Here is a 21,587-nt window from a genome sequence, read left to right as displayed (position 1 = left end):
TTCAATCTGATAGTTTACTGCGAAGTTCATTTTGACACTAATCGGTTTAATGGTTGTGCTTAATAACTACGACTGGTTGTCCTTGACTTCAAATGCTACTTGCAGTGGTATGTTCAAAATATTGAAGGAAGAGTCCTGCATCTTCCACTGAATGTGTATCTAACCAGACAACCTTCTGAAGAAGGGTCTTCATACAAGGAGCAGAATACTGACAAAAGGATAATTCTGCACTTTTAGTGGCTAGGCCAGCAGCTTTAGTTGCCCTTGAGGTCAGCTCTGTGTCTCCAGTTGCCATCAATGTGAATGAAGTAATATATTAATATGGGCTTTTAAGGATTTTTTTAATAAAAATCACATACACATGCACATAGTAATGCATAAAGACTATGCGTATCATTCACATACAAAAAATTTCTTTAGAAGACCGCATTAGCGGCTCAATGAAAATCTCTTCACCTAAATCCTCACCAAATGGAATTGGGAGCAGTGTACCAAAATGTGCTTAAATAATAGTAGCCTGTAACAAGAAGCATACACAGGGAGACAGCCACCATTGAATATTTACAAATACAACAGTTATGTCCAATCCTCAATCTGGTTAAAATAGCTTCAGCCTTTTGGTTTGTATTAAAACTTGCAGGCCAGGGGATCTTATTATCCCTAATACTTTATATTTGTTACTGGCAAGCCTGGGGAACAGCACCTCTCTTCCCATTTCATTAGAATGTATTACCTAACTGGGTCCCATGAAGTCCAAGGCTGACAAGCATTTGGAGGGTGCCTCACTAACCTGAACCTCCATTACCAATTACACCCAGATGGAAACAAGTCATACTTATGAAAAGAATAAATACCAAAATACCATCCCCAGTTTTGGTGATTTATGAAAGCAGAAAATAATTGTGGAAACAACTAGAATAGGAAACAAAGGTGGGGCCACTTAGTCCTATTTGTCAGCCAAAGGCGGCATGCTGTGCCTGTGCATTAAAAGTCAGGTATCCAGAAAACCTCTTCATAAAACCAGGACAGGCAGCAAAACAAGGATTAGTTACCAAAGCACTGCACTCCCTGTTGCTTCCTTGCACCTTCAACCTCAGACAACTTGGCTACAAAAATTTATGTGGCTGTAACAAGCAGTAAGATTGACCCAATACAGACTGGATTGATCTGTGAGGAAAAATTACCAAGTGCAAATTTCTTACTCAGACTTATGCATCTTCTGAAGCCTGAAAACCTCAAACATGTGCTTCTCCAGGCAGGCACTGAATTCAACTACAATCCAAATGGTGCCCTCAGGTACAAGGCTAGAGGTTGTTGTCTATACTTGATCACAGGAGCCAAAAAGGGCCCACCAATACTGCTCCTGCATGCTATTCAATACACATGTATGCAGTTAACCTGAGGATATACTAGGAGCAATCACAGTTTCTTAAGTGCCCAAACAGATGGTGAATGACCATTGTTGGATTACAACAAAGGTACTGGTTGTGACTGTCTCTCATCTCTCCCAACACGTCTTCTGTTACCATTACTCAAATTTATCATGAAAAAATTACTATCAACAGTGGAAATATCGTCTCTTTGACATACTGACCTTAATTTAAACAGAGATTATCAAGATAGGCAGAGTAGTTTGTAGATGACTGGAACTGGTTAAGTGGAAACAAAACCAACCCTGGACAAGGAGAGGTAATACACTGGCTGTTATCACATGATTTCAAAAGCCAGAAAATGTGTTAAACCTGGTATGGATCGACCATCACTAATCCGGCAATCTTTAACCCAGTTCCATAACTAATCTGTGACTAATTTTGGCTAGTGCAATTTCAAATTACATCTATGTTGGCATTTGACTAATAGGCCTATAAGCAAACATTTGGTAGACTAAATGCAAAACGTCATACATTTAATCAGGTTTACCAAACTGATGGCCTGTCTAATGACTAATTACTGTTTCTTGTCCAGGCAGTTCCCGGTTACTGGCGGGGGTTCCGTTCTGACAGCATGACAATAGCCGATTTTTGGTGCTTTTCAGGCAATTTTAGGTGCCGAAGATCGCTGATTTTCTGTTATTGGCGCCTCTATTAGGTATGTATTGGTGCCAATACCAATGTAGTAGCTGATAAATTGGAAAATGGAGATTTTGGCGCTTTAAAAATTGCCCGATTTTAGTCACTAGACAAGCACCGTAAACCAGATCGCGAATGCTTGACCTGCCAATAACGGGGACTGCTGCGTAATTAAAACCACTTATACGCTGAAATACTCAAATGACAACCAAGCAGCAGTTTGCTAATGTTTGTTACCATAACTATCATGCATTTATGAAGTTGCATTACACTGACTTATTAAAAATTTGCCAATTGTCAGTGTTGACTCCCATTACTGAAAATAAAGTGATTTTTATTAATATTTCAATCTTTCATGCAATGGCACTGAATTTAAGCGTTGGCTGAAAAAAAAAATAAATGACATGCAAAACATTTGGGAATATGCGACAGCAATGTCCGGTACTGACGAAATCACAACCGTACTGCAATTATAAAAAACAGATGATACATTTTTAACCCTGCTTTGATAATTTACAAAAATATGATATCTTCATAATAAAATTAAGTTTCATTTATACTAACCAAATAATTACATACGTTATAGTTTCCAATTATCACGGCAGCTTAAATTTTGAAATTCACGGTAGCACTTCTAATGTTTTAGTGTAGGTAACTAGCCCCGCCCACTTTCGGGGAAGAACAGGTACAACACAGCTCAAGAGCTCAATTTGCTTGTGCCCTATGTCCATAAGAGAGGAGGAGGGAGGGCTCAGATTCTGTAATTACTTTTTAAGTATATATGAAACTTAATTTTATTATAAAAATATCATTTTCATATAAGTAACTTAACAAGTAATTACATAGCTGAATACAACATTGACAGGAGGTGGGATAAATGGACATATTCTACTTAAAAACACTTAGTAATGATAATGAATTTGAAATAGAAAGGTAGCTAGCACTGGTGAAATGCTTGTTGTAACCTTACCTGGTAAGAGAGCTACAGCAGGAAGATACTGCCTCTGGTTGGTGCTCATCTCAACTTGTAGTGGCGTGGCAGTATAGCTGTGGAGTGCCTCTACTTTAGTGGGAGCTTTGCAGCGAAAAGCACTCTGAAGGCTAACAAAGCATCAACAAGAGCCCTTGCCCTGGGGGTAGTACCATAAAAAGAACAAACCAGACAATGCTGTTATCTACTGATAAATTTAAAAACACTACCCATCCACTAAAAATAAACTAGTGGGTATTCCAGGTACACAGTACCCCCAGGGTCCTCAAGACTCTACAACCTGTATCAAGGCAAGGAGATAGAGAATAGAAGGAATACCCCCTATGCTTCGTCCCCCAACAACATGCCAGCCACTGATAACGGATAAGTGGAATGCACCTTTAAGTACACAGTCCTACCACTACACAAAATAATGAGTTGCAAGCACTGATCTACACCTCAAATAGGTGGACTGCTGATTGTGGATGAGTGACAGAGTTTCATTTAAGCCAATGAGGTTCACGACCAGCTCTAATTTTATGGGCAGCTGAACTTTAAAAACAGGTAAAGAATTCTCCGAATTCCCAAGTGTCTTGAAGATTACATTCTTAAACAGGGTATACATTCTTGGACAGTGGTTGACACTTAACCGAGCAACAGAGGTTGCTGGAGGGACCTCTGATCCTCTCAGTCTACCAGGGTAATGTCTCAAGGCCCTTACAGGGCAAAGGGCTCTTTCTTTGTCTTCTGGGCCAAGGATACCCATCAAGTTCTTGATGGTGAATGAATGGGACCAGGGCTTGGAAGGAGTCTCGTTCTTGGCCAAAAACCTGAGTGTAAAGGAGCAGACCCCATCTCCGAGAGAATCCGACCCTCATATCTATGGCCTGTAGCTCACTAATTCTCTTGGCTGTAGCCAAAGAAATAAGAAAAAGGGTTTTCCTTAATAAATCCCAAAAAGAGATGGAGCGAAGGGGCTCGAACAGAGGATCGAAGAGCCTAAACACAGAACCTAGCATGGCTCTGTATTCTCTGATGGTAGACGCAGCCAAACCTAGAAGCCCTCAAGAAGAGCAGAAAATCTGCAATTTGCGTTACAGCTGTGGAAGACTGCCCACTTGGCCAGGTGGACGTCTACACTTTGCAATCGCCTCTGCAGCTGGTCTTGAAAAGCCCTTTGCTCTGACAAGTTTCCTGACAGTCTGAAGCCTTTCAGAGCAAGAGCAGATACTGATGGAATTGATGGAAGTACGGCTGTCTGAGAAGAGTTGGTCTCTGTGGTAGAAGTCCTGGGAAGTCCACTAACAGCCTGAGAAGGTCTGGGAATCACTCCTTTAGCAGCCAGAACGGAGCTACTAAGGTCATCGAAGTACAGTGCCCCCAAGTTTTTACACATTTCATTTTGTCAAGGATTTTTGTGGGGCATATCATTCACTTGTCTGAGGGGGGAATTTCAATAATTTGCTTTTTTTTTGTAGAGCAACACTGTGTATTCACTAATTACTGTATTTTTTTAATTAAAATATACGTATACAGAGAGAGAGAGAGAGAGAGAGAGAGAGAGAGAGAGAGAGAGAGAGAGAGAGAGAGAGAGAGAGAGAGAGAGAGAGAAAGAATGGCAAGAATTTTTAATAAATTTATGGGAGATGGTGAGGACTAACCACATTTGTATGATAGATTATTTACCTAATAACAAGTAGTCTTTTACAAATATTAATGAGATTAATAATAATAAAAATATACTGTAATTAAAAATTTATGCATTTCTATAGTAAATTATGTGAAATTTTAAACAAACAAATACATATTCCCAATCTTTTCCAAAGCCCTGAAGTGAGGGGGGGGAGGTTGGACCTGTCTCAAATATCTGCGTGGTCAGATGTTTGACATATATGACAGGTCAACCCTCCCCTCCTGCTCACTCAGAGCTTTTGGAAGAGGTTGGGAATATGTATTTGTTTAAAATTTCACATAATTTACAACAGAAATGCATAAATTTTTAAATTACAGTACATTATTATTATTATTATATGTTGCCCATTTGGTAGTTAAATAAAATAGCTACGAAGGATACTGAAAAATTCTCTCTCTCTCTCAAGTACAGTATATATTTTCAAGGGTAAAATGTTTAAGATGACTTTGAAATGATATTAATATCATTTCAAAGATTAATAATAACTTCCTTTAGTAAAAAATAATTTTATCATAAATGTACCTGTATTTGTACATAATCACGAAAATACTAACAACATAATTAACAAACATGAATTACCCATGTATTTTAGATATGCCCTATACTATCCTAAAATACGTACCTGTACATTGAATATTTCAAAATCATCTTACAACATGGGAAAATATACGCCTAGTGCATTATATACAATATAAGCAGAACAATGCGCAAAGTTATGTAGGCCAAAGAAAACGTGCGTGTCTGAATGATAGTAAGAGTAACAGTTGTAGGCTTGAAATATTAGGGTGGTCTGGGATGATAGTCTGAGGTATATTTTCGTTTTAACTGTCAAGTTCGGCGATGAACTATGAAAATAGGCAGTTACAAGCATTTTAGGGGTGTATATAGCCTACTTAAGAGTAACAGTAGTAGGAGAGTACTGTAATGTAAGGTTACTTTGGGTGTTTTGGGATGACGATTTGGAATGTATTTTTTTTTTAAATATTAAATTCTTTTAGTATGATAATTTAAGGTATATTTTTGTTTGAACTATCAAATTAAGCAATGAAATGTTAAAATAGGCAGTTATAAGCATTTTAGTTCAGGGGGTACAAGGTACTTGGCAGTTATAAGCATTTTTAGATGGGATTTTTGCAATTCCACAGATTTTGCATTTCCGTGGTAGGTTCTGGAGCCTACTCCTGCATAAAAATGGGGAGCACTGTATTGCTGTGGGTTAAAAACTTGTTTAAAACTTCCCTAACCATGCTGAGTGGTGGGAAGGCATACACATCTAGGTTTGACCAGTCCTGCAGCAAGGCATCCGTTGCCCAAGCCAGAGGGTCCGGGGCTGGAGAACAATACAATGGGAGGCGATGGTTTCTTGATGTTGCAAACAGGTCTATCGACGGCTTTCCCAACTGTTTCCACAGGTTGGTGCACACCTGCGGATTCAGCGTCCACTCCACGATAGAACCTGTCTGCAGAGACTTAGTTCATCCACTAGGACATTCAGCTTACCCTGGATGAATCACGTAACAATCTTGGTGCGATTTTCCTGCGCCCAGAGAAGGAGATCCTTTGCTGTTCATAAAGGGAGAAGCTGTGAGTACCTCCCTGATTTCTGATGTAGGACAGAGCGGTCATATTGTCCAAATGGGCCGCTACTGTCTTGTTGACGGTCGCTGCTGCAAACGACTGGAGGCCCAAATGAATTACCTTTGGTTCCCTTACACTGATGTGGAGTTTCCTTTCCTCCGTGGACCACATCCCAGAAACTTCCATGTCCTCCAAAAGAGCTCCCCAACCCAGATCCAATGCATCTGAGTATAAGGCTATTCTGAGGCTCAATGGAAGAAGAGACTTCCCTGCTAGAAGTCTTCTTTCTGATAGCCACCACTGAAGGTCCTCCTTGATTTCTGATGTGGTGGGAAAAGTGAATGAGTCTGGAAGAGTTCTTCTGTTCCAACTGGCCTTTAGGAAAAACTGCAGTACTCTCATGTGGAGTCTTCCTAAAGGTATGAACTTTTTGATGGACAAGAGAATGCTCAGCAGACACATCCATTCGTTGGCTGAACAGGACGGGAGAGAGCGGAAGCTTCAGACTGTCCGAAGGCATGACTTAGACTCTCTTGGGGGATGGAAAAGCCCAAAAACTCAGAGTCGATCATCATCCCTAAATAGAGAATTACTTGAGTTGGAACTAGTTGCAACTTTTACAGGTTGATTAAAAGGCCCAGATCCTGGGCGAGGAGAAGTGTCCTCTGAAGGTCCTCCATGCACTTGTCCCTTGAGGTGGAGCCACTTCACTAAAGGGGCAATAACACAGGTGAATACTTGAGGAGCTGTAGAGGCCGAAGCAGAGCCTGAAACTGAAAGACTCTGCCCTGGAACATGAACCTCAGATACTTCCTAGAGTCCAGATGTACGGAGAGATGGAAGTAAGTGTCCTGCACATCAATGGCTACCATCTATCGCCCTGGTGAATGGAGGACTGATTGGTTCGTTCCCCTTCTGAAATTTCGTTTTCTGAACAAAGAAATTCAGGGCACTCATGTCGAGGACAGGTCTCTAACTTCCCGATGACTTGGGAACAATGAATAGATGGTTGTAGAAACCATCTGTGCTCACATCCTCGACCACCTCGACAGCTCTCTTCCTGAGAAGGGAAGAGACTTCTCCCAACAGGAGGAGAGGACCATCTTGGGAAGCCTGGAAGACTCCACAGGCTGATTCCTCAGCATAAAAGCCGATGCAGGAGAAGTTGGGGCCACTAGGGTGAAGATGGTCAGGTAACTAATAAAAAAATATTTCAGGAGAGCTGCATAAGCCGAGGTAGCGTGATCCTGCTAAACAGCTTCATCATCAGATGAAATCGGAGAGGGAGCCAAGTCTGATGGATCCCGTGCCAAGAGAGTAGGCTTCTGCAAAAACCCCAAAATACTGTCAAGTTAACACTGAATGGACTCTAGTGAAAGATCAGAAACCATAGGGGTGGACGAAACTGCCGAGACAAACTGAAGAGGTGGAGTATGGCGCCGGAAGCCTGGCAGCTGATGCCAGACAGACAGGTGAACAAGCGGACACAGGTAGATGCTCAGACACCTCTGGACGAATGGAAGAAAAACTCTGGCACTCCACAACCGAACGCTCACGAGACAAATGTTTTGGACTGTCCCAGAAGCCACAAGCAGGCTGAGGACTACACTCCTGTTCCCTGGGCTGCTTCCAGGGAAGCGGAGAAGCACAATCAGTAGCTGAGACATGCCTTTTCAATGGCCGAGAATCACACTAGAGCTCAATGGCTGCTTCTTGTCTGAACCAGAAGTCCCTTGTCGCTAAGGACAATGCATGCACTTCCTTATGGACGCCTCTCCAATGGCCATCCACCGAGGCCTGGAACTCATGGACTAAAGGCTCGACCGAGGAGACAACTACCAGTGGGCAAACTCCACCGACCTCCCTTGGATATCCAATATGCCTCCTCCCAGGTTTAGGGGAGCCTGGTCCATTCTGGCTTTGAGACTGGCGATGGCATTGGGGTCGGTAGCATGGGAGCCAGGTAATAAGTTAAGTATACCTTAGTTTTACTAGACCACTGAGCTGATTAACAGCTCTCCTAGGGCTAGCCCAAAGGATGGAGTAGGTGGAACAGACGGAAGGCTGGCAATGGGGGAAGAGACAGTCACAGGTGAAGGCAAAACAGATAAGACGGCAATACCCAATTTAGAGGAAGAAACCCGGCTAGCTGAACTCCTAGCTTCAGCTCTAGCAGCTGCCTTCCTCTTTCTGTCTTTCTCTAGTCTGTCAAGGTAAGCCTTTAAAGGCTTTCATTTCCCGATCCCAGTCCCTACACTCATCACCAGTCGTTTCAACTGAACAAATTTGTCCTCTGCAATTACTACAAATCGTGTGTGAATCATACGAGGCTTTCATCAGTCTGATGTTGCAGCCTTTGCCGCAAAACCAGATGCTAGTACAGTCAGACATAGTCCAAAAATATCTTAATCCAGGGAAAAGTCTAAATCACAATCTCCTAATCTAACTATAACTAGTGTGAAGGCTACCAACAGAAGGAATACTTCACCAAAACGGCAAACACAACCATCCAGTGAAAATAGAAAATCAAGCTGCTCAAACAACTGAAGTTCAGTCACTGACTGGCAGAAACAAATCAAGCTCTTCAGCTTTGTTGTACCCGGGAATTTCAAAATTTAACCTGCCGTGATAATTGGAAACTATAGTTATGTGATTACTTGGTAAGTTACTTATATGAAAATGTATCCCCTAATTAAGTTTTACTCAACAGAGATGGCATTGATGATGTTGGTAAAATGCAATCAGCTTATGTTTTTTGAGAATGTAAATATCATCAGAATGAAAATGGCACGTGATGGCACTGTCCATGTTTTATAATACGATATGACAAATATAATATACGGTATCTGAATCCATTAAGTAAAACACCTGTTTTATTCAAGTTAACATTAATTGAAATACAGTCGACCCTCGTTAAGATGTACTAATAGGGGGGCCACGGTGTCCATCTTAGCTGATAGTCTGGTTTAACCGGCGATATCTATATATAAATACCTATAAATATACTGTATTTCATTATTTTTATAAAGAGTATGAATTAAAGCTCATGGTAACAGATTAAAGATAAAGCATGATAAAAATGTTAGAATTCAGCCGCACATGTAGATGCCTAGGCCGAGACATGAATGCATAATTGTTAAGTAAAAAGAAGTGGAGTCTCTAAAATGAAAAGTAAGATAATGAAATTTAGATTACAGGTACACAATCCTTTACCCGAAATCCTCGGGGCCAGATGTGTTTAGGATTTTGGAACTTTTCGAATTTTGGAACTGTGGGGTCAGGAGCATAATCAAGCATCACTATTGCAGCAAAAATATTTTTTTCCCTTTTTTCATGTTTTTTCATTTTAGTTATTTATTCATTATAGTTTATTATTATTTATATACTGATATACTGTTAAATGAATGTGAGATAATATTAAGATCGTCAATAACAAAATAGTGGGACAATTAAGACCATAAGTTCACAAACACATTTTGTTTTCAAAAAAAAAAAACACTCCATAAAATGCAAAAATATACATGACCATATAATTGTAATTCAACTTGTTATATTTAATGATAAGTAAGACTATAAAATACATTTCATCATATCAATCTTGGAGAGGGTTTTTTATCGTTACTAACGTTATCATCAGTTTGCAGTTGTAAATCTGAGGACGGCCTGGGAAGAAGATTTGCAAGTGATGACACATCACCACGACAGACTGTTGTGGGATTTTTCATAACACTATATTAATTAAAGTTAAAATTATTGTTGAATTCTGGTTTTCATAAAGGAATAATTATATAAAGCAAATTACTGATCACGGCAACGTTCAAACTTAGTGCCGTCACAATATATGTGTATAAATAGAACAGAAGTAGAGGGCTGTCACTGGCTAGCAGATCTCCATGGCAACCAGCCAGCCAATCAGGTTTTAGCTGTACTCTGTCTGAGAAAGAACGTTTTGCTCAGAGAAGCTGACGATGACATAAGTGCAAGTGTTTTTAATACAATATGTAGTTTTTATTAGTGCCTGTATTTTACCGACTGCATGAAGAACAGGATGAATTCCTTCTTATCACTTTCAGTGCAAAATTGTTGGTTCAGTGATTCTTCAACAGCAAAATACAGGCAGTCCCCAGATATCGGTGATCCGGTTTTACGGCACTTATCTAGCGCTGAAAATCGGCAATTTTCGGCGCCGAAAATTGCCACTTTCCGCTTATCGGCGCCGATAATTGGGTATTGGCGCTGATACATACCTAACAGAGGCGCTGATAACCAAATATCAGCAATTTTCAGGACTTTTCGGTGACGATAAGCCCTAAAATCGGCGAAAAAGCCCTGAAATTCGCCGACAATTTTCGGTTATCATCACACCGTCAAAATGGAACCCCTGCCAATAACCAGGGAATGCCTGTATATATATATTTTTTGCTTCAGAAGATATTTACTAACACTGCATTGACATACCTTTAAAACAAAATTCTTCTCTTTAATCTCTCGAGGATAGAATTGCACTACATAGAAAGAACTAGCAATTTTTTTCTCTTTCTCTCTCTCTCACGTCATTTGCCACGTAAACACAAGTTCTGTTCAGTAACTCAGCTTTTGTCTTCATAATGTTTACCTTTGTCATGTCTTTTCTTTCCTAAAAAACATACAAAAGCCTCGTACTGTAGATACCAGTCAGGCAGCAGATAGGTAAAACTGTTAATGCTCAGTAACTTGCTGCGATACTTCCTACCCTTCCAGACAATAGCGTTTCTTAATGATGGTATATACTGTGCGCAAGTTAAACTGGTTACTGGTCAAAAGCATTTCAGTTTTGTACAGTATAAATACAGAACAGTATATATAAAATAATAATATAAATGAAAAGTTTTTTATTTACCTTTGGTAAATAAAAAGGAAAATGGTACGCGACAAGCGGAGGAACAGTAACTAATTTAAATCATGGACGAACGTTACGTATTTTAAATCAGGTGACCCTATTCGGTGTCCATCTTATCTGATATCTGGATTAACGGGGTCCGATCTAACGAGGATCGCCTGTATGTGTACACTTTAACTTTTGTAAATGGCTACTAGGGTTTAACAGTTGACAGCCTAACCGGGGCCAAATGTTCACACACAGTATATAGCTTTGTTTACCTTGAGTACGGTGTGTAATCCTAAAATTTGATTAAAAATCATTTCTGAAAGTCACTCACACAATACGAGAGTACTGTATATAAGGTCAACATGAATCTTCACATTAAGTGGGACCAGATACGGCTTAAGGGATTATAAACCTATAGTGTTAATAGCGAGCAGAAAAGGACTGAAGTGCTTATCTATTATGACTCGATTTGAAGTTTCCAATTTGGATTCATATTAAATCATAGGACTTTCCTTCTTTGCACATTTTGCGGCTACCTTACACTGTGTACAAACTCCTTGGCTATACTGCATCTGTCACTACCTCCTGATCCGCTTTACACATGACAAGCTTCTCATTCACATAAAAATACCATACCAGCTGAATTACAGTAGTCATCTGAGCCTTCCTATTTTTCGTCATCACTTAAACCATCCCATTTTAAAAGGCAGTTTGTCATTAGTTACTATATTACAAACACAGAAAACACAGATTAGACATAGAAAAGTGTCTTCATTTCATTCTCCCCTAACATGGTCATGAGAGAAGGATAGCAAAGGGAACATAATAAGATAATTTCTTTTAAGCAAAAATTGGTAAAAATGCTTTGTAAAGTATGGTCCTCTGAGACCTGACAGTATCTTTGTGCTGTTCATTTTGAAAATCTCTCTGGAACTGAAGGAAATTTGTTCAGAATTTTTGATGGAGTGTCAATAAGTGTGAACTCATGGTGTTTACAAGTACAGTAATTCTCTCATTAGGAAGATTCATAAGTGTAATAATCTTTTAAACTCCTACTGCAGGTACACATCATCCATTCTCCTGTCAGAAGTTAAGTACATTTTACCTGCTTCCAACTAGATTTTGCTAGCCTGGCTAACAAAGAAAATCCTGTTGCATACACCGACAAATAACCTCCATGTGAAGGTTCTGTGCATGGGCGTGTGACGAACTAGTTGAAATACAGGCGACTCAAAAAGTCTGGGTTACACTGGCACCTCTCAGGTAATCTGTTGGGAGTATGCTTATGAAATATTCCTTATGCAGACATGACACTATTAACTTCTCATTTACCCTTCACACGAAACTTCACAGTCGATTAATAGCTTCCCAAAAGTGAACCCTGTAGGTGCATACCATATGCAGTATATTGCCTATCATGCTAAAAAACTTACAAAGTCCCTTTGATTCCAGCTGCATTGTTTTCTGAGTTTCATTTTTAATCTGTTCCTCTGGTCTCTTCCTACCTAAATGTTAAACTTCAAATTTACCTTGCTTCAATTTTTACCCTAAAGAACAGAAGCCTTATGCGATCCCAGAAATGGACTTTGCTGTTTATTTAACAACAACAACAATAATAATAATCAGTATGCCCATTATATATATAAGTGTTCCACTCCTAAAGCTCATCTGGAAGTTCATTTTGTTCTTATGCGCAGCACAGTTAGCCTAGGCATCCGATAGTGTACTACTGGAGTTAACCCACGTCATATAGCCCAGCACTATAGTAATGAAGTTTTTTATCAGGAACTTTTTGTTTTGGTGTATGAAGTTCAAAAAACTAAAATCTTTAACTTTTCCTTGAAAAAGTGGCTATGAAATACATACAATTAAATTTAGTCCAACAAAATTAGACTAGGCATTCAGCATTCACTGCATACAGTTTGCCTATATCAACAGCCTACCACTGCAATAACAAAGTTTAAAATACACAAAAAAATTTCAATTTTTCCTTGTGAAGTGGCAATGAAATAGCTGAAATAAAATTGATATCCTTTATATTGTTTAAGTCCCAATTCTGCTAGCAATGCTACACTTACACATAGCTGTGTGCCCTCTTTCATCAGCTAATAACCCACACCCCAACCCTTGAATTCTTTTTGAAAATATCTACATATACACAGCTATTGTGCAAAAGAGAATACTTTAAAAATTACGGTATTTTTGTGATTGATTTTGGGTGCATTTCAATAATCAACAATACAGTATTTTATTTCCACTGTTCTCCATCAATTGATCTCACAGTTTACCACTACGTATTGAGAATACATAGGCATGCACCTACCTACATCCTCCCCTCTCATTTATACTGTAGAAAATTTTGTTTCAATTTTTTTCCGTAAAATGATCTCGTTGTTTAAAACGACATGTCAAATATATGCCTTATTTATACAGTACTTCAGACATTTTTTACAGATTTGTAAAAGTACAAAGAAAATGCTTTTCAATGATTCTTTTATTCCCTTGTAATCTGAATTCCTGTATATGATCCCTGACTAAAGAGTAAGTATGTATGTATGTGCGTGCATGTGTTTTTGATATATATATATATAATATATACATATAATATATATACATATACACACACATATATATATATATATATATATATATACATATATATATATATATATATATATATATATATATATATATATATATATATATATATATATATATATATATATATATATATATATATATATATATATAATATTTAGTTGCAAAGATTTATTCCCATATTGGTAAACCTTACTTGGGCAAGATTATCATGATCATACATGTGTGTGTGTGTTACTTTTAATAATGATTAACAATGTTCAAAATATTTTCAGGTTTTGATTTAAATGTTTTTCTAATTTTTTTTTATTTATGCGGTTGGATTTTAATCTTTATTTTGTTTATTTGAGACGTCATGTTAATGTGGTGGTTCTACCAAGTGTAACCATGCAATACAATGTTATTGTGTATTTCTGTTTCTATTGTGCATTTAGTTTTCATTTTTTTGAGAAAAGAATAAAAAGTTGCTGCATAAGCCTACATTCAACCTCAAAATCTTGATATACAACACCAGCTGTAGCCCCATCCATTTGCAAGAGCCGAGACACTGTTGGCCAAGAAAATTTCTTACAAAACACAGGAGGGCAGCGTATACATTACATATCACTTGATAAACTGTTCAACTTTTTGTTTGCTGGTATGTCAACTTGCTGAAGCCATAGTATTTTAATGCACTGAAACAGCTGGATGCATGCAATGCACAAAAAAATTCATGATAGTACTACCTTATTTATATATTTATTATTTTGTTTTTAAATTTTGCGAGTCAAAACTGAGGTGCATCTTTAAGGTCGTAGCATCTATGAGGCTGGAAATATGGTGGTCAATAATAAAACATTATTATTGACTAGTTGACTGGTTTATGAAATATAACATTTTTATAATAAAATAAAGTTTTATATATACCTACCAAGTAATTACATAGCCTATGTTTCTAGCTTGCGCAGCAGCTAAAAATTTAAAATTCATGGTAGCATTCAATTGTTTTAGTGTAGTTAACTAAGTCCCACCCACTATTGGGGAAGGAAAGGTACAACAATGCTGAACAGCATCAGTTCATTTGGCTCTCAATGTCCGTGAGAGGGAAGGAGGGAGGACTGATTCGGTAATTCCTTGGTAAGTATATAAAAAACTATATTATAAAAATTTTATTTTTATATATGTAACTTACCAAATAATTACATAGCTGAATCCCATATTGACAGGAGGTGGGATGCATGGACATATGTAACCCCATAAACTTTCAGTAAAGAATGAATCTGAGACAAAAATTCTAGCTAGCACCGGTTAAAATGCCTGTTGTACCCTTACCTGTTAAGAGAGCTGCTGCTGACTGATACTGCCTCTAGTTGGCGCGCTTATCTTAACTATAGTGGTGCATCAGTGAAGCTGTGGAGTGCCCCTATATTACTAGGAAGCATTGCAGCAAAAGAGTATTCCAAATGCCACAATGCATCGATGGAGGTTATGTAGCTCATGGAGTAGTCCAACGGCTAACATAACCATAAAAGAGAGCCTTTGCCCTGGAATCCTATGCTTCCTCCCCTAACACCATGCCAGCCATAGACAACGGACCCAAGGTACTGCAGTTTTCAAAAATAGTCTCTATTTCACTTAAGTAATGCGTCACACACACAGATTTGCATTTCCAAAAGGTTGATTGGAGAATTGCCGACACAGTCGTTATGTTTAAAAGCCAACAAGGTGGCAACCGCTCTAATCTCCTGGGCTTTAACTTTCAAGACTGGTAGAAGGTCCTCGTGAATTCTTGAATGTGATTCCAGGATGATGTCTCTCAAAAAGAATGATATTGCATTCTTGGAAAGGGGTCTAGAAGGGTCCTTGACGGAGCACCATTTGAGGATGACATCCAAATTCCATGCTACTGCATTAGTCTTGCTCTCCTTGGTCATGTTGAAAGACTTGATCAAGTCGCTGATGTCCAGATTGGCTCCCAGATCAAGGCCCCTGTGCTGAAACACAGAGCCTAACATTGCTTGGTACCCTTTGATCGTCGAGGAGGACAAACCTCTGTTAGTCCTCGGGAAAAGAAGGAAGTCTGCAATGTTCATTACAGAGGTTTCAGGAGAAGAGACGTTATTTATTCTGCACCAGCTGTGGAATACTGCCCACTTCGCTTGGTAGACTCTGGAAGAAGACTGCCGTCTACACTTAGCAATTGCTTCCACAGCTGGTTTTGAAAACCCCTTCGCTCTGACGAGTATCCTGACAGTCTGAACACTGTTAGAGGAAGAGTGGATAGGTTGCCATGAAACCAGTGGAAGTGCGGTTGTTTGAGAAGCTTTGGCTTCTGTGGAAGGAGCCTGGGGTAGTCGACTAACAACTTGAGATCAGGGAACCACTCTCTTCATGGCCAAAAGGGGGCTACCAAAGTCATCTTCTGTGTCTTGATGGGATATGAACTTGCTGATCACTTCCCTCACCATGTTGAATGGTGGGAAGGTACACAGGTCTAGGAAGGACCAATTCTGGAGCATGGCATCTGTTGCCCATGCCAGAGGGTCCGGGGCCGGAGAGCAGAACAATGGGAGGCGACGGTTCTTTGACGTTGTAAACAGGTCTATCGACGGCTGTCCCCATAACTTCCACAGGTTGGTGGACACCTGTGGATCTAGTGCCCATTCCCTGAGTAGGACCTGTCTGCACCGACTCAGTCTGTCCACTATTATGTTTAGCTTCCCTTGAATGAATTGTCACCACAACAGTGCGGTTCTTCTTTGCCCACAAAAGGAGGTCTTTGGTGGTCTCGTAAAGGGTGAATGGGTGGATGCCTCCTTGGTTCTTTATGTAAGCCAAAGCTGAGGTGTTGTCCGACATCACAGATACAGACTGTCTTGTCGAAGGTCACTTCTGCGAATGGTTGAAGGGCTAAGTGTATTGCATTCCATTCTCACACGTTGATATGTAGGAGCTTCTCTTGGGACCAGACCCCAAGACTTCCATGTCTCCCAGAAGAGCTCCCCAACCCAGATCCAAAGTGTCTGAGTACAATGAAAGTTTAAGGTTCGGTAGAGGAGAGACTTCCCTTCCAAGAGACGTCCTTCTGCAAGCCACCATCTCAAGTCTTCTTTGATTTCTGGAGTAATCAGAAAGACAAATGAGTCCGGGTGTATCTTTCTGTTCCAGTTGGCCTTCAGGAAGAACTGCAGTACTCTCATATGAAGCCTCCCTGGGCTTAAAAACTTTCCGATGGATGCAAGGGTTCCCAAAAGGCCCATCCAACTGTTGGCTGAGCAAGACTTGAGAGTGACAAAGTCACGGACTGTTTGAAGACACAATTATACTCTTTCGGGGGATGGAAAAACCCGAAAATTCAGAGTCTATCGTCATCCCCAAATAAAGAATTACTTGAGATGGAGACAATTGCAATTTCTTCTTGTTGATGAGTAAGCCCAGAAGAAGGGTCTTCTGAAGGTCCTGTGTGCACTGTTTCTTCGATGGATAACATAGGAGCCAGTCATCTAGATAGAGGGATGTACTGATCCCCATGAGGTGAAGTCACTTAACAGGAGGGGCGAGAACGCAGGTAAAGACTTCGGGAGCTTGAAACTGGAAGACTCTGTTATGGAACACAAATCTGAGGTACCTCCTGCTGTCTTGGTGTACTGGAATATGGAAGTAGGCAGCCTTCATATCGATGGTCACCATCCAATCTCCCTACTGGATGGACAAGAGAACTGACTGATTTCTTTCCATCTTGAATTCTGTCTTCTGATTGGAGACATTCAGGGAGCTTACGTCCAGGACAGGTCTCCATCCCCCGGATAACTTGGGGACCATAAAAAGATGGTTGTAGAACCCTGAAGTGTTGACACCTTCAACCAGCTCTATAGCTCTTTTCGCGAGAAGAGCCGACATCTCTTCTGCGAGTGCCGAAAACCTCTCTGAGCTTACTGAGTAGGCTGTCAATGTGATGGGCATCGACACTAAGGGAGGCTTCTCCCTAAATGGGATAGAGTACCCCTCTTTGAGCATTATCGAGACTCACTGGTCTACTCTTCTAGCTTCCCATTTCTCCCAAAAGTGCAGGGGTCTTGTGCCTACTGGCACACGGAGGACTGGATTCTCATTTATGAGAGTTAAGTATACCTAGTTTAACCAGACCACTGAGCTGATTAACAGCTCTCCTAGGGCTGGCCCAAAGGATTAGATTTATTTTATGTGGTTAAGAACCCATTGGTTACCTAGCAATGGGACCTACAGCTTGTTGTGGAATCCGAACCACATTATAATGAGAAATGAATTTCTATCACCAGAAATAAATTTCCCTAATTCTTCATTGGCCGGTCGCAGAATCAAACGCAGGCCCAGCAGAGTGCTAGCCGAGAACGATACCAACCTGTCCAATGAGGAACATAGGAAGGCTTTGAGGGAGCCTTTTAGACTGGGCATGCTGCATGCAGATTGGAGTGTGGTCTAGTGTGGAATCTTGTCTTGCTGCCCCAAAAAGGGTTGCTGTTGCAAAGGAGAGGTCGACTTACTAGTGAAAGAAGGAAGGTCCTTGGAGCTTTGGCTGACTGGGCTAACATATCCTGCATTGACTTTTTCTGTAGCTCCTACACTATCTCTTGGACTGTGGCTTGAGGGAAGAGGTGCATGTGGTCCAAAGGAGAAAAGAGGAGTGCCAACTTCTGAGATGTAGTTACACCTTTGGTGGTAAAGGAGCACCAAAGTTCACGTTTCTTCAGGACACCTGTTGTGAATAATAAAGCCCGTTCCAACATGCCATCCCTGATAGCTTTATCTGTGCAGGATAAAATCCCCAACCAGTCTGCACACAAGTCCTCTGACATATCCTCGCAGTCTTCGATTTTCTTTGCCTAGTAGTGCTCCCGCGATCCAGTCCAAAATGTTTAGACCTAGAAAACCTTAAACATGTTCCTGAGGATGTGGTCAAGCTTGGTTGCTGAAAACATAACCTTAGCCGAAGCAAAGGCTGGCCATATGTTAGGTCAATCAGACAAGAAAAGTCCCCTTGGGAGGAGGCAGCGACTCCCAAGGAAGGAGCTTCTCCTGTAGTGTAAGCTTGGTACATCTTATAGGCCAGACAGGCGGGTGGAGTGCAGAAGCCCAATTTACCCTGCCCTCTCTTGTCCGAGAGCCAGAAGTTCACTTCCCCCAAGGCTTTCCTGGATGAGGAAGACAAGACCATCTTGGGAAGCCTGGAGACGTCAACAGGCTGGTTCCTCATATAGAAGCAGGAGAGGAGGAGGACAGAAAGGCAACCAAAAAATACCTGAGGTGGGAGAAGAGCATGGAAGGTGGAGGCTGGTCTAATATTTCTTCCTATGAAGAAATCGGTGAAGGGACCTAGTCAAGAGGATCCTGGGTTACTACCGAGTTTTTCTGCAAGGGGTTCATAATTTTGTCCAGATGGCCCTGAATGGGATCTATCGACGAAGTATGCTGTATGGGCCTGGTAGCGGACGAAGGAATCATCGGTAGAGAGAGCACCGGGCGCTCACTTGGGCGCTTGGGGGTGATTCTGGAAGATCCAAGTTTGGCACTGGGCGAACAGAAGTTGGCGGCGAGCGCTCAGTGGGCACTGAGCAGTTAGTTGGCGCTGGGCGCTTGGGAGTAGCTAAATACTCTGAATCCATTGGAAGCCTATCAGAGGAGGTTGGGTGCTTCTGTGAGAAGGATAGGCGCTTGAGCGACAAAAACTGTCGAAGAGGTGAAGATCATTTAGGGATGGCCCAAAAACTAAAGGAAGGCTGAGGACTGAGCTCAAAATCCTTTGCATGCTTGCAAGGAGGCAGGGAAGCGCGGTCGGTAACCACTACACGCCTCTTGAGAAGACAAAAAATCTCATAAAAGCACCCTCGGCACCTCTTGTCTGAACCAGAGCCAGAAGAACTAGAAAAAAGGTCATGCACTCCCTTATGGACGCCTTTCAAGCAGCTGTCCACTGAGTCCTGGGACCGCTCAACAGGCTCGCTGAGGAGAAGCCTACCCCCGGGCAAACCCCACCGACGTCCCTTGGACTACCAGTATGCCTTCTCCCTGGTGCATAGGAACCTGGCAGTGACCTTGGTCTAGGAGAGCCAGCGGGATGAGTAGACACCTCCTCCACTAACACTTGCACTTTTGTCACTGGCTTGATCCATGAGCACTTCCACAGACGCACTTAACTATTCCATAGTCGAAACAGTGAGCCCAAACTTCTGATCAACACAGGCTTCTAGGCTAGCAATGGTGTTAGGCTTGGAAGCATGGGGGCTGGATGATGGAGTAGGTTGGATAGGTAGAGGACTGGTTAAAGGGGGAATAGGAGTAGGAGAGGGAGACAGAACAGGTAAATCGGTAATTGCCAATTTAGGAGGACATTCTAAATTAGCTACTACATTCCTAGCCTCGGCTCTAAAGTGCCGCCTTCCTCTTCCTGTCTCGTTCTAACTTATCTAAATGAGATTTTAAAGTTTTCCATCTACTTTGATCCCAATCCCTACACTCGATACATGTCAATTCGATAGAGCAAGTTTGTCCCCTACTATTGGCACAGATTGTGTAGGAGTCATATGATGCTTTCATGAGTCTAGTTTTACAGCCTTTGCTGCAAAATTGGATATTAGAAGAGCTACAGTCACACACCATTGTGAAAAGTCAAAATTGGGAAAATATTTCACTAATACTGAGTCTAATGAATCTTAGGCTATTTGAAAATAGCATAAAAGCTACCAAAAGTTAGGGATATGTCACCAAACAAAGACAAAGGGCAACCATCTGGCGACCAATCTCAAACCAAAGTTGCTGTGACAACTGAACTACAGTTGTTAACCGGCAGAAATGAACTGACGCTATTCAGCAGTGTTGTACTTTCCTTCCCCGATAGTGGGGGGTCTAGTCACCTACACTAAAACAATCGAATGCTACCGCGAATTTCAAATTTTTGGCTGCCGCGCAAGTTAGAAACATAGACTATGTAATTACTTGGTAAGTTACATATATAAAATTAGGCTATTAAACCAACCAAGGCAATTTCAGTCATTCCATGCTCAAGATAGGGAAAAGTGGGAGCTGAAGTGGTTAGACAGCAAGACAGAGAGATCCAGAAAACAAATGAAATGGGACTACAGTATAAGAAAATTCCACAGCTGCACTGAGAAGTTACAGTCAGAGGTTGGACAGCTAGAATGAAAAAAGGAAGTGGGAATAGAGGTGAATTAATAAAAGACTAAAGTGTAGCTAGAGGCTGAAGGTTGCTGCAAACACCCTTTAGTTTTGCCTACAGTGCACCACATGAGGTGCACTGATGGCACTACCTCCCGCAGTCCTCTAGGCCATTTCTAACTTTGATCTTACCAAACTAGAAATTTAACTGGTAAATATTATATAAAAAGAGGAGGAAGATATACAAGGCATACTTACAACAATACATTCATCAGTTCCAGTAGAATGAGTTTTAATAATCTTCGTAATAGAATGGGTTCGAGAAGGTGTATTGTGCCTTGAACACTTCACAGGGAGTGCAGCTACCGTAGCTAAGTTGAGGTATAACGAGCAGTAATCTGTGGGTGATGGCTGCAAACTGTTCACAGAGAGGTTCCAAGCCTGCAATGAAGTAGTACAAGAAATGAGCAATGAACATCCACAAAATGAATAATTTTAAAGATCACTTCCAGCATATTGTAGTACGGAAAGATTCATTTTTTTTCAATTTTGTTTTATTGAATACAGTATACCCCACAGACTTACTCTTGATTATAAAATACCTGACTATTCAAGCTTCTATTGGAGCCATTATAACAGAGACCTGCTACTAAGGCTTGGTACACAATGCCTCAATTAAAA

General features: G+C 40.7%; 1 protein-coding gene across 2 annotated transcripts in view; it reads right to left on the bottom strand.

The window, feature by feature from the left end:
- The window catches only part of grsm (granny smith), a 117,469-nt gene that overhangs the window by 67,107 nt on the left and 28,775 nt on the right, over positions 1–21,587 (bottom strand). For both annotated transcript variants that reach the window (XM_067101316.1, XM_067101317.1), the window contains exon 3: positions 21,165–21,347. In XM_067101316.1, the coding sequence (XP_066957417.1) occupies positions 21,165–21,347 (183 nt within the window). The remainder of the gene's footprint in view (positions 1–21,164; positions 21,348–21,587) is intronic.

This window comes from Macrobrachium rosenbergii, chromosome 56 (genome assembly GCF_040412425.1).
Source record: "Macrobrachium rosenbergii isolate ZJJX-2024 chromosome 56, ASM4041242v1, whole genome shotgun sequence".
NCBI classification, from domain to species: Eukaryota; Metazoa; Arthropoda; class Malacostraca; order Decapoda; family Palaemonidae; genus Macrobrachium; species Macrobrachium rosenbergii.
This window is presented reverse-complemented; position numbering and strand designations above follow the sequence as displayed.